This window comes from Euprymna scolopes, chromosome 15, assembly GCF_053919585.1.
Source record: "Euprymna scolopes isolate OS-2025 chromosome 15, ASM5391958v1, whole genome shotgun sequence".
NCBI lineage: Eukaryota > Metazoa > Mollusca > Cephalopoda > Sepiida > Sepiolidae > Euprymna > Euprymna scolopes.
The window spans coordinates 116636635-116651763 of record NC_136496.1 but is presented as its reverse complement, the minus strand read 5'-3'; the positions used below and the strand labels follow the sequence as shown (position 1 = coordinate 116651763).

Here is a 15129-nt window from a genome sequence, read left to right as displayed (position 1 = left end):
CCCCCAAGGCAGTATCCTGTCTGTCACCCTCTTCAACATTAAAATAAACAATATCATAAAAAACATAGACCCAGGAATTGAAAACGCCCTATACGTGGACGACCTACTTATATACTACCAATCTAAATATATACAAACAGCCGAACGCAAACTACAACTCTGTCTGAATAAAATAAACAAATGGGCCATAGAAAATGGATTTACATTCTCAGAGGAAAAAACTAAATGCATCCACTTTTGCAAATTACGAAAATTCCACCACGACCCCAACCTGAAACTGGATAACAAGAACATCCCACTCACCGACCAACATAAATATTTAGGTATTATATTCGATAAAAAATTGAACTTTATACCGCATATAAAATATTTAAAAGCAAAATGCCAAAAGACAATGCAATTGATCAAAGTCCTAGCACACATCGATTGGGGTGCAGACAAAGTCACATTATTGAAATTATACCAAACTCTAATCAGATCTAAAATGGACTATGGATGCTTCATCTATGGAGCAGCAAGGAAGTCCTACATAAAAGAACTAAATACAATCCATCATCAAGGATTAAGATTAGCCTTGGGAGCATTTAGAACCTCTCCAGTAGAAAGCCTCTATATAGAGGCCCATGAGCCTCTACTGATTCTAAGACGACAGAAGTTAGCGCTACAATATTACCTAAAGCTGGTATCATGTCCAACAAATCCTGCATACCAATGTACCCTCCACCCACAATACACACATCTCTTCAACAAGAAAGAAAATATCAAGCCCTACAGCCTCCGGATAAAAAACCTTCTCACAGAAGCCCAAATGGACATTACAAAAATACATAAATATAACAAATCAAAAACTCCACCCTGGATGATCAAACAACCACACATAATATTAAAATTAAATAAATATCCCAAAACGAAAACCCACCCATCAACCTTCCATGAAGAACTACTTATCATCCAGAATACATACAAAGAATATACACAAATTTACACTGACGGATCAAAAGATGGAGATAAAGTAGGATGCGCAGCCATCCACAAAAAAATAAAACTAAAGAAAAGGCTCCCAAACGAATCTTCTATTTTCAGCGCAGAAGCAACAGCCATAGATTTGGCACTGAATATAATAACCAATGATGACCATCAAAAATATATCATATTTACTGACTCACTTTCAATACTCATATCTCTAAAAGAAAAAAAAATGACAAACCCACTTATTACAAAATTGCTAAACAAAATAGATGCCATAACCATAGAAAAAACATTATCTTTTGCTGGATACCAAGCCATATCGGCATCTACATGAATGAACAAGCAGATAAGGCAGCAAAGGAAACTCTGCAACAAAACCACATAAGTGGAAAAATCCCCTATACAGACCTAAAGACTAAAATAAACACATATTTGAAGAGAAAATGGCAAGAAAACTGGAGCTCATGCACCAAAAACAAATTATTCCAAATAACACCAAATATTGGAACAAGAGACACCAAAAAGTTAACAAGAAAGGAAGAGGTAGTAATGACCAGACTGCGAATAGGTCACACTCACATCACCCAAAAGGGGAGGAGACACCAAACTGTATAACGTGTCAAGAACCCTACACAATACACCATATACTGACAAACTGCATTGACCTTGAGCAAATCCGAACAAAGTATTACCAAGAAAAAAATCTGAAAACAATATTAAACAAGATTGATCCCAAAAAAATTATCAATTTTCTGAAAGAAACTAAAATATACTCAAAAATATAAGGAAAGCCCCCCCCCCAAAAAAAAAGAAACAAAAAAAAAAAACCTTAAGAACAAACCAATATTTAACACAACATAACGAACCTTTCGGCATTAAATGACCCCAAAGTGGTTGATATGCCGTAAAACAGAACAAACAAACGAACAAACAAATATGGTAACATGCAATCGTAAGATGGACAATTGTAAGATGAAATTTAGAATATAGACTTTTGTCATTTATTTAATATATGCTCTGTAATTATATTGAGCTTCATAAATTAAAGGATCGGTATTAATACAAGGTGAAATATTGAAAAAATATTTCCACATATATATACGAGATATATATATTAGACAGATTATTGTTGAACTTTTATATAACTTTTTCATTTAATTTCCTTTCCAGGCAATTTAATCCTGGGAAACAACTCTGTAGATGTTGAAAAAGTAATCAGCTTCAAAGAAAGTTCTGACTCTTGGAACCTTAACAAGTAAGTTTTTTTTTTTTGTTTTTTTTAACAATGAATTTGAATTATCTGATTATGATATCTTATACAAGGATCATTCCAAAAGTAAAACCTATTTTTTTTTTTTTTTTTTTTTTTTAACCCAAAAAGTTGAAAAGCTACAAAAATGGGAGTAGTACCATTAAAATGAGTTACCTTTTATGCTTCAGAATTTATTTTTCTACATAGCCACCACTATTCTCAGTGCACTTCTGCCAGCGATGGAGTTCTGACTGTGCATAAACATGCAGAGCGCATTTTGTCATATGAGGGTCGTTCCAAAAGTAAACTCTATTTTTTTACTCAAAAGCTGAAGAGCTATAAAGGCAGGAGTGGTATCATTAAAATGAGCAACTTTTTTCCAGGAATTCAATGACCCATTTCTGCTTCACATTCATGACAAGGTTGCTTTCTTAGAGTCTCACACTGTCAATATTCACAACAGAGAGATGGAACTTTCCAGTCATGAATACATAAGTTCAGTCGTCATCATAATGCAATTTGCAATACCTTCTGATCCATTCGGGTGGAATAAAAAAAATAGGAGGCATTACTTTTGGAACACCCTTTGTATTTAGTTTACTAATACAAGACGAAAGCTTTGGTTTCATTAATTTAATTTGATCAGATTCCGCATTCTAGAAGTGTTGTGATATCCAATTTCCCAATCACCTTATACTAACTACAATGACATATGATCTTAAAATAACTAAATAATATGATCTTAAAATAACGGGGGGCGTCGCCGATTATCAAAGCATAATAATGCTACTCAAGGAAAATACTGAAGAAAACATTTAAATATGCTAAAATCATCAGGAAAAAAAAATATAATGAAAATAAAAAAGAAATAACAACCTAAAGTAACAATTTCTGTTTTATTCTGTAACAAATTCTTTTAAGTGAAAAAAATAAACAAGTTGTACTTTTTTTTTTTTTTTTTTTCTTCAATCAATTTTTTTGGTCAAACAAAATTGAAGAAAACTAATAAGAAAACCAATTTTTTTGTTTTCCATAATTCTTTTTGAATAAAGCTTTAAAAAAAAGTACTTTTTTGTGTTTTTCATGTATTTGTTATTTTCATTTTTTCCTTTATTTTTGTAACTAATATAAAGTAAACTTTTTGTTTTGTTATTTTTTTTTCTTTTCATGAACATTTTTTTTCCTCTGGGGCTGGGCAACCGGATTTATTAAAATGAAATTGAATTAGGGCACGTGGAATATTCCCTTAGGATTAGATAGACTTTTCTACGTTCGCATCAGATGATTCAATGTGGAGTGAGAAGCGACAGTGGATGTGGAAGAAACTTCGCCAACCCAACTGGGTAGTTTTCCAATATATGGTTTAAGATGGAGACAAAAGAATCCAAATTTCTGTCTCCACATAAACTCGAAAAGATAACTGTCGAGAAGCTCTCGGCTGGTCCTGTTGATTTTTTTTTTTTTCTCCCCAATATTTTCCCCAAAGATAGTCTGCTCCTTTTCCATGCATTGATCAGTCTCTGATGTCAGATTACGGTCAAACCTGAGTGCATGACATGTTCTGAGCAAAACCGAGCAAACAGTTATGTCTTGTTCAAATTCTGCACAAGTATCGCCTGTAGATTTTCTCTGGTGATTCTTCTAATAGCATTGGTAATGTTCCCCTTTAGTTGGTCTAGATTGTGAGGATTATTTGCATAAACTTTTTGCTTTAAAGCCCCCCAAAGATAAAAATCACATGACAAGTCTGCTTTCTCTCTTCCATAAACATGTCATGAACTCGTGTCAGTGATCTGTGAGACGTGTGGCATGTAACGCCATCTTGTTGGAAAAAGAATTGCATTTTGTCTTGTGGTGTCAATTGGTCGTTTAGAGAAAGATTAGTGATTGGGCTACTTTTAAGTGTGTCACCCTATATATATGTGTGTGTGTGTATGTATATAGAAATACACTGTTTAAGCAAATTTTGTGTTTAATTGTATAATTTACCAAAAAATACAATAAAATTTTTTGGAGTTTTGATAATTATTAATTTACAAATTTGCAACACAAATTTCAGTTATAGTTTTAGCAAAAAAAAAAAAATAATCCAAGTAATGTTCAAAACTAATTTATTGTAAACACATGTAATTGTTTATCTAATAGCCTAAAAACATAAAATCGATTTGTCAGTGTTTCACCTAATTTTATATATTAAATATATAAATGAGTACATTTTAAAGATTTTCTAATGAATTCATTTTTACTTCTAATAAATTTCGACATAGACATTATTGATAAATTCTACTGATAAACTACCACTACCTTCCAGGCTCTTATTGCCACTATGGAATTGCGAGAACCACCTTTGTACTGTCAGATTGCTTGTGGATCTATCTCCTCCATGCTCTATAGATATCGGCAGAAGTTTCAGAGATATTGTGCCTAACATACAAAGCTAAAAGTCCTGTTTTGACATGCTCATCATTGAAGATCTATGCTTGAAAAATATTTTTTTTATCTGAAAATAAATTACAAAATATTATTGAGAACACATTATGTTACTGGAAATTAACTACAAATTTTGTGTTAAAATGAATTTTAAAACCCAGTGCTTAAAGCAACCATTATTTTTATAGCAACCTAATAAAATATTTACAAATAAAAATGTTTGAATTTTTAATATTTTAGCATTTGTTTATTTGTATTTTGAATTTGAATTTTGAAATTATTTGTTTAGTGTTCCTGCAATTCCAAGTTTATCTGAAGTAGCTTGTATCTCTGTTGACCGAACCGGATCTCGTAAAGAGAAACTGCTTGAATACATATCAAAGGAAAGTCGAGTGGTTGGTAAAGCCCCAGTTTATATTGCTGATATTATTGAACGGCCAGGTGCACTGCTTGTGAAGTGGAGTGAGGTAAGAGAGGTGGTTTCAGTTTCTCCTTTATTATTTATTTTTTTTTTTTATATTTTTTTATTTTTATTTTTTTGCATGAAAAATAAATATTTGGATCTTAGAATGTCACTATACTGTTATTCTTTTATATATGTTCTGGTGTTATATCTAACATACCTGGAGCTTCTAAGCAGAAAGGATTAGTATACACAAAGTGAAATATAATTAAAATACATGTTACCAAAAAAAATAAACACACAAATAATTATATATATAATTATTTTTTACTATAATAATTAAATACCTACAGACACTAGTGTTTCATCCTTTCGGGAATCTTCAGTGCAGGGTGTCACGATTAATACCAGTCGAACGATTTGAACCCCGCAACACGAGACATCTCTGGCTCAATATATGTCTCTGATCTGCTAACTCATATGAATCTATCTATCCCCAAAATTGCAGGTCTAAGGTGTTTGTAGCGATGGAAAGAACTGATTTTACGAGAAGCAGAAAGAGCAATTGATATAATGGAAAAAAAAAAATCCAAAAATATTTGAGAAAGACTAAGAAGTTTGAACCCCGATAATTTTCACACTTTAATCGATGTTCTAGTCACCTTAGCAATGCGTGTCTTTAATAAAATTAAAAATGGAGAAAAATCGTTGCTCTTTTTTTTTTTTTTTTTTTTTTTTTTTTTTTTTCAAGGCTGAAGATGATGTCGATGCAAGTGAATTCTGTCTTCAGTATGCGTCTGGTACGATAAAATCAAACGATGATAAACACGCTCCATTTCACAATGCTTATGTCGGCAGCAATTCATATTGTCTTGTGAAGCATTTACAGACAAATCATCCATATTCATTCCGTGCCAGTTGTCGATCGGATCCTGATTCTGCCTGGAGTATTTGGAGTGTACCTACCATTGCTTGCACGACTCTGCCACATTATGGTAAGTAACACCATGATTGGGTCCTCTTCCAATCTAATTTGCACTTTGACCCCCCACCCCCCACTGATTTTTTTTTTTTTTTTTTTTTTTTTTTTGTAAGATTTGAAGTTATTTTTTGTATTTTACATTATTGCATATTTATTTCAATAAATAAGCTGATAATGTTTAGCCATTGTATATATGAATTCAAATAGATACGTGTTGTATAGTGGCTGTGGATATATATCAGGATTTGCACAAACTTGAAAAGCCGTTGATTTTTGCCTTGAAAAGACCTTGTTTCTATTATTACTTTGTGTTGTATGGATGGGGTCTTTTTGGGGAGACATATATCGAGTACATTTTAAAGAGAGAGGGAGACATGTAATACATGATGAGAGGGGGACATGTAATACATGATGAGAGGGAGACATTTATACAGTTCTACAGTTCTGTTGCACAGAGGGAGGGAGTTCTTTTAACATATATTTAGAGAGGGGGACACATTTTCTTTTCTTGGAATGGAGAGAGACATTACTTAAGGATGGGGTTTATACACAAAGTTCATTATAAAGATGTGTGGAACAAGTTCATATAAGATTACACATTACCTTTGTTTGTTGAGAATGAAGCAACATGAAGATGAAATTACAAAACTGGTGAGATGTTCCTTTATTACTTCGGCTGGTTGCAATGATTTCACATCCAAGAATTCAAAAGTTTACTACATGATTGAAACTCTCTAACCCTTCGCTTCCAAAGGGGGATCCTGCTTCTCTGACGATGTCAGCTCTGTCTCACGTCTGTCCAACTCTCTGTCTGTCCGACCCTCTCGTCTGTCTAAAACTAGCAAACTATATTGAGAATTCATTTCTCCATGACGTCCTACGCATGCCGAAAACCGTGATCGAACTCACGTGGCCTGAACATGCATGATTCTCATATTTCTACAGACAAGAATTCTTACTAACCTATTTTTTGACCGAACTTATTTTTCATTATGTTTTTAATTTTCTATTGTTCGCTTTCTATATGACCTTATTTTAATTCAGTTTTCATAAAAAGAATTGAACAATAAAAATTCCTTTTTACAATAACATCTCTAAACAATTTTATGTGAAAACTGAACAATGCGAAAATTCCATTTCTGACCCTATTCCCGAACCTTGCTTACGACGTTCGAATCTCGGTCTATCTAATCTCATTTTTACTTATTTAGTGTTTTTCTTACTTACAAGAGAAGGGGACCTTTTCTTGTAACATTAGAAAAATACTTGAAAATATGGAACAGGCCTTGAAAATTGTATTCTTTATGTACAGTAAGAATTTGTGTCTAAATATCAAAAATAAAATCAAAATAAAAACTATTAAATTATTTTTTAAGTATTAATGAAAACACCATTAAAATATTTTTTAATTATTGAAAATAAAATCCAAATACAATGTTCTTAAGATGCATTGTATTACTGTAGGATACAAGAGTTTCATCCGTTTATCAAAAACTACCTTGGGTAGGTTTTGATAAAGGGACGTAACTCCATTTTTTTTCAGCCTGACACACCTAGTTTTCAATTATCACTTTTTCTCACTTTTTTTTTTTTTTTTTTTTTTTTTGTGTGGGATTAAAATCTCCCTCTATTTTTGCTTTCATTTATAATTTAGTTTTTTTGTGTTAGTGGCGGGCACCATGAATATAAATTACCCCCCCCCCCCCAAAAAAAAAATTGTGATTAACGAAAATGAAGCCAGCTGGGTGGAACAAATTGGACAAGATGGCAGTCATGTTGGTTAGAAATTTAAAAGCCATAAAGAGTAAATATTTGATATGAAATAAAAAGCAATTTAAAACTACTTAAAAACACCAAAAAATGATGCAAATTAACTTTTATTGGCTATGATAACATTTATTTATTATATAGTTGATTTTTTACCACTTTTTTTAAATGCTGTGGATTGTAAAACAAACTCCAAATTTTGTTTTGAAAAATTTGAATTTTGTCTGAAGAAGGCCTTGAAAAACTCTGGAAAGCCGTGAAAATCTGTACAAACCCTGTATATTCTATAACTCAAAATCTGTATGTTGTATAGTGTCTCTTTAAATGTATACGTGATCTGTATTATGTTATGGCAGTATTGTCTAGTGGTGTGTATACAGTCCTTACAATGTATGTACAAAATATATCATCGTTGTCTTCTTTAGTTGTATAGAAAGTGACACCAATTGTCTCTTGAAATGTATGTATAAAATCTATTCATTGTCAGGGTATATGTTTAACACCTTTGCACTCTTCAATTAACAGTTCATAAAACATATGCAATATTAATATAATCAGTTCACATTTAGTAACGGACTGCTAACCTCAGTTTCATACTAAGTTCCGTTTGTTCTTCGGCAGTTGGCACTTGGTTGATGGTTCTGTAAAAGAAGATATTGCTCCATGCGAAGGAACTCTGTGACCAACTTTGGGTTATAATCACTGTAGCTTTATTTCCATGATGTTCTGCATATCTTTGTTGAAGTTGCAACCTCTTCTCTACATTTCTTACATTTTCGCTATATGCATCCTTTAATGTTTTGAGAAGTCAAAAGAAAATCTCTCCTGAGCTAATCTTTCTGCTAAACATTTTAAACTGGCTTTAAAATTATATGTAGTCATGTAGAGACGAGAAACATACAGATGCATGAAAAGTGATTGCATAATTTTGTTATATATAGATTTTTAAACATTACTCTTTTCTGAAATAAACGTAATAATTTGGATGTTATTATCTTATATTAATTCCAGAATGGGATTCGGAAAAAAGTTCCTACTCGACAAGTAACGAGAATCAAACAGCCACAAAATGTTGTGGGGGTGAAGCAGTCGTCCTTTATTCTCAGACTCACTTATACACTGCGGGCCAATCAATAACATTTCGGATTTTAGATGCTGGCGACACATGCCCAGGAGATGGTGTCGGCCTATCACTTATTAACTCAGATTCACATACGCTCAGGAGACCAGGTGCTGCATATGTCACGGTGGATGGTAAATAAAATATATTTTTCTTTTTACTTTTCTTCTCTCTTTTCTTTCATTTTTTTTTTTTTTTTGCTGATAAATTTTTTTATCTTATTTTTTGTCTGATAATTTTTTTATCTTATTTTTGTCTTTTTTTTCTGATAATTTTTTAAATCTTATTTTTATCTTTTTTTTTGATAATTTTTTTTATCTTATTTGTCTTTTTTTTTCACTTCTTTTATTTTACACAACATGGAGCTTGTAATGCAAAGAAATGTATCTTGTATAGCAAGACAACAATTTATAATTTAAAAAAAATAGTTTATCAATTTTGTCATTTTTTTATGTCAACTTTTCTATCGACAAAATTCGTTTGAATTAAATTCGTTTGAATGAATGCCAAAGTTTGTGTTCATCTACTAGTAGTATCCTGTAAATTAGACCCGTATACCGCTATTTTTTTTTTAGCCAATCTGAGAAATTGTCTTCCGATAGATATATAGCATAGCCTCTTTTCAGTTGGGTGATTGGACAGTGTAGGATCAGGTGGTCTATGTCCGGGGAAACTTCCTTGCACTTTGGGAAGATTGGGTAGTCTATTTGTCCCCACCTGTATTTGTATGAAGGATCACCACTTTGTAGTAGTGTGCAGACTTTAAAACTAAGAGTGATCCACCGGAATTTAGAGACTTTCTGAATTCCCTCCTGACCAATTTTTCTACACAACCACAACGGGAATATCGGTATACTGTTATTAAATTACTGATTTGAAATCAATAATCTAATAATAGTTTTTTTTTTTTTTTTTTTTTTTTTTTAAATAATATAGTAAGTCATTATCATATGAATCTGGAAATTTTATTGTTGGCATTGGTTTCCCTGATATTTTTCTAGTCAAAATTATTTCTAGAAGGACATCAGGTACCACAAAAGTTTACCAATATCCTAAATGAAAGTGATTTTTGTAAAACAAACTAGATTATGAAATAGGAACACGCAGGTCGTCAGTCTGTGTCATTAATCACTTGACCACCGTAAGTAATGAAGATATGTATGGCAATTAAGCTACAAAACATTTTCTGCATTTCATCCTTTTAAGAACTTGTCAGGCTAATGCATGGAACCGATATTATTGTATGTTTTTATACACATTTTAAATTTAATTTAACATGGAATTAAGTTTACCAACCAATCAGGGTCTTTGGTATTCCTATCTCTATTTTCACCAGTTAATATTTGGGTTTTTATCAGACAAAAATTGGGTGACTTCTATTTCACCTTTTTTTTTTATTTTTGGAGAAGGATGTCATCCTTCTTTGTGAATTAAAAGTTGTTTTAACCTGGGTGTGCTTGGATATGTTTTATTTTTTTTGTTTAAATTTTAGATGTTAGTTTTTTATTTATTAATTATATAATTATTTCCACTGGCAAACAACATCGCAGCTCAAACTAGCTATGAAAGCCAACAAACCTTAAGTCCAAGACTCAAGTTTTGTCCTCGTTTGCACTCATCAGTTGAACATATCCGAACTCAAGATTTGAAACCTGAATCTTTTGCATATTAGGTAAATACCATGCCACTTGAACAATCGTACCACACACAAGAAAGTCTATTAGTTAACGCACATCAAGCAAACTGCAGCTAAATCCGACTATGGAATGTACCTACTTTGTCTCAAACAAGGAGTGTGGTCATCCATCCAGTGAAAACCCAATCTGATATCTCAGAAGTAGGATTTTTACACTCGCTAGGATGATGTCATTCAACAAGCTAACTAAGTGAGCAATTATTATTAGAATTTTCAGAGTGTGAAATGATGTAATTATTTTTACCGTCAAACAACATCACTGCTCACAAGTCATAAAAGCCGATATATATTTAATATGTATTGTTTATTTTGCAAATAACAAATCTTGCACGGTGACGTGTTATGTTTAGAACACTTCTAACAAACGTATTGTTTTTATATTACTTGTTTGGATCGGACTAATACGAGTCAAGCTCCTGACCGAAAGTCTTATGACAAAAAACTGTTATCCTCATCTCTTTTATTTGTTACTTCACGATGTTTCGGCAAACTATTCCTCTGGCTTTTGTCAGACCATGAAAGATTAGATAATAAATAAACGTGGATTTATAAGACCAAAAAAAAATCCAACGATGATCGCCCTTCAGGGCTCATGGCGCAGTAGATAGACGTTGAATCTCGACGGTTCCAGGTGAGCATTGTCTGAAGATAGCAGTTTCAATCCTACCCAAAGCCGGCCAGAGGTTTACTTGGCCAAAACGTGGTTAAACGACAACAAACATGGAAGGCATTGCTGCGGATGCAGTTAGGAGATTCGGACTTCCTATTCCGTCATGGTTACCACCTGACGAAGGCCAGAGGAATAGTTGACCGAATGTTGTGAAACAACAACTAAAAAAATCCGCAATAAATAAATAAATAAAAAAAAAAAAAAAAAAATACATACATACTCATCTCGATAATGAATTCCAATTAATTAAAAACTGCATATATGAGATTTCATACAAATGCAAAAAAACTATAAAAAGGTGAGACAAGTTGCCTCCTAAGGGTAAGGCTAAAACACCATAAAGCCGTGACACGGGGAGATCGAAAAGTCAGGACTCGTTGATCACATATGGAAAGAAAAAGGAACACGCGTCCCTTTGTAATAATTGACAGGGATGCAAGATGGAGAGTCAATAGACTCAAAGAAGTGGCACATATCCTAAAAAAATTACGAAGCAGACCAAGCATAGAAATTAGCAGCCTATGGGAACCTCTAATTGTAAGAAAAACAAAAATTTGTACAACTCCTTAAAATTTCAATGATGAAAGGGAGATAATCCCTATGTCGAACTTTATTAGAGTTGCCTCCCCTTTGTCAACCAAATTTTTTTTCACACATAAAATCACAGCAAAAAAAACCAAAAAACAAACAACGGAGCCATTAACTTTTCTCCTTTCTTTTTCAAGATAACGACCAACATACCTGTTAAGGGTCGAAGGCTACACTGACTGAAATGTTGCACAAATAACACTCACTTTGAGAAGAATAGTCCGATCAAACAAGTAAAATAAACAATCAGCCCTCATCTCAAAAATTCAAAACTGTTATTGTTATCTATCCTAATCGATTACTCTTTTCGTTTGTAATTTCACCTATTGAAATTATTAAGACTTTGTTAAAGGCAGATGTAAATCAAATCTAACTGACAAACATAATTAACATTCTGAATGCAATGTGGTTGAACTGCCATATTTTATTTTTACAATTCATCTTTGAAATAACAGAAGAAACTAATCTATATCTATTGTCATACAACCAGACTTAATCAAATTTGACTGACAGAAATGATAATTATACTTAAGCCATAATATTCACATACTATTTTTAATATCTGTCGTTTTTACTTACATAAGACATAATAGACAAGGCGCATTCCAAAAGTAATGCCTACTATTTTTTTTATTCCGCATGAATAGATCAGCATGGTATTGCAAATTGCATTGTTGTCCTGACTGAAACTTAATTGCATGTGTATAAAACACGTAGTTAACATCAATTCCATGCATTAATCAGATGCTTTCTTATGAGGATGAAATGTTGAAAATCGTGTTTGTCATATGTATTTTCATGACTTACTACCTCGCTCTACTAAAATATTGAGCACTGTTGAAGTAAATACTGAAAATTGATACATAATATATATCTTAAACAAATGTGGATGATCTATATAAAGTTGAGTTTTTTGTTGCACTGACATTGATATTAAAAGCCAACATTTTCTATTGAAAAATTACTAAAACGAACTTAATATATTCAGTCATGGATATGCAAGTGACTAAATAAAGGTTAACTAATTTGTATATATTTTTTTTAAAAACATACTTTTATCAATTAATTATTCATTTCTTATAGTTTCTTATTGGATTATTAGTTTCATTTAACTATTATGTCCTGTTCTATTGATGCATATTTTCTACATTGTTCCAGCACACACATAACACTTATATATATATATATATATATATATATAAGTGTCAGTCTGTCTACATTTCTCTACACAATAACTCGGTCAATTTTCAGTCTACAGACTCAAAATTTGATATACAGGGCATTGAGATTTGGGAAAATCTGTATAATCGGTTTTCAGTCAGAAATTTGGCTATTAAGGGGTTAAAGTTCAACGATTTGACCTTTGAGATCTCTACCAAGTTCCTCCGTCAATTTTGGGTATAAACACTTGAAATTTTAGATATAGGTTCCTTGGACATGGATCTAACTTAATAACTTGATTTGAGCCCAAGACAATAAATACTAAGGGGTCATAATAGGAGTCAAAGTTAAAAAAATTGACCACTTTTTTCTTTTCTCAAGATACACCTCCAAACACCTGGGCAATGCTGGGCTGAAATGCTCCTATATATATATAATTATTATGTGTGTGTGGAACAGTCTCTGCCAAAATCCTCTCAATTTTTAGTCTACAAACTTGAAACTTTATATATAGAAGATTTGAACAATTATATTTCTTTGAATATTTGTTTGTGAATTTTCAAAAAAGGTAATTTAAATTAACATTACATGTTGGAAAGAAAGATCTCATAGAAAGGGAAGACGGTTACAGCTTTCCCTCTTTCTCTCTCTTTTAAGTGAATTAATTTCTTCTTTCCATTTTATTTTTAATCTTATTTTATAGATAAACTAATAGGTCGCATGCCGTAGCTCAGTTGTAAAGTATGCTTAAATATGATATTTTAATTTATGCAGATTTTGCATTTATTATTATAGACCCAACTCCCTGTGGATATTGTTGACAGGCATATTGTTTATGTAAAAAGATGTTTGTCTTAAGCAAAATGAGTGAAAGTGCTTTGAAATCGCACATGGCTGGCACTAAACACAAAAACAAAAGCTGTAAACAGTTTTGTTGTGTGTTAGAGAACTTCATGTAAATAACTGATGTTAAAAATTATTTCATGAAATCTGTATATCTATAAAAGTGAAATTGTCTGTCTGTGTGTGTGTACATTTCCCTACCAAACTACTCTGTCAATTTTCAGTCTACAAACTCGAGATTTGACATAAAGGGTATTGAGATTTGAGAAAATCTTCTTAATCGGTTTTCAACCAGAAATTTAGCTGTCAAGGGGTTAAAGTTCAACGATTTGACCTTTGAAAACTCTACCAAACACCTCCGCCAATTTTGGATCTAAACACTTGAAATTTTAGATGTAGGTTCCTTGGACATGGATCAAACTTTTTAATTTGATTTGACCTCAAAACAATAAATAAGGGGTCAAAACTGGGGTTGAATAACAAAGTTGAATGACAAATTTTCTCCCATTTAAAAGTTGTATTTCTTTATTGATTTCTTTCAGGCAAAGTGTATGTGGATGGACAGGAAATGAAAACTAAGCTTCCTTTTTGGGGCAAAGGTTCCTCAGTGACCTTCGACACAGAAGTTCAACCAAATGGAAAAGTTCGAGTAACTGTGCAAGTGGAGGAGAAGGAAGTCGCATTTGACTGGAATCTGCCATTTATTGAAAAATACATGAACGAGCAGTACACGAAGGAGACTAACAAATGCCGACCAAAGGAAACTTTCTATTTCGCAATGGTGTTTGCTAACGAAGACTGGAAAGTTGGCGTTGAGTGAAATTTTTTCCTTGGAGAAACAAACAATCAGAAATTGAGTATTATTTGCCTAAGACTCCCTTCAGATTGTGTGAAAGTTTTTATCACTTAACCATTTTTTGGGGAAAATAAAAACTTTTTAGATATTTTTAATGTAATATTTCTTTTTATCTTTTGTTAAAATCGATTAAGAAAATTGTGTAGATTTTATGCATGGTTTTGTTAGCAATACACATGAAAAAATTGAAATAGCTTAAAATATTTCAATATTGGTATCTATAGAAAGAGCTTGATGAGCTAAGAATCTTTTTAAATTTTTTACTTCCAATTAAAATTAAGGAAGTTATGACTATTTTTGTGCCTTGCACGTTTGGATATTTTTCTCTCTTTAAGACCATATACGTTTTGTCACATTTTTTATACTACTTTTTCAGTAAAAATGTTATATCT

General features: G+C 32.1%; 1 protein-coding gene across 3 annotated transcripts in view; it reads left to right on the top strand.

Annotated features, from left to right (window-relative positions):
• Positions 1-14837, top strand: part of LOC145294080 (cytokine receptor-like factor 3) — a 67421-nt gene extending 52584 nt beyond the window's left edge. For all 3 annotated transcript variants that reach the window (XM_080141136.1, XM_080141137.1, XM_080141138.1), the window contains exons 4-8: positions 2140-2224; positions 4941-5118; positions 5806-6049; positions 8815-9057; positions 14424-14837. In XM_080141136.1, coding sequence (XP_079997262.1) covers positions 2140-2224; positions 4941-5118; positions 5806-6049; positions 8815-9057; positions 14424-14701 — 1028 coding nt within the window. In that variant the 3' untranslated portion in view covers positions 14702-14837. The remainder of the gene's footprint in view (positions 1-2139; positions 2225-4940; positions 5119-5805; positions 6050-8814; positions 9058-14423) is intronic.
• Positions 14838-15129: the final 292 nt, after the last annotated feature.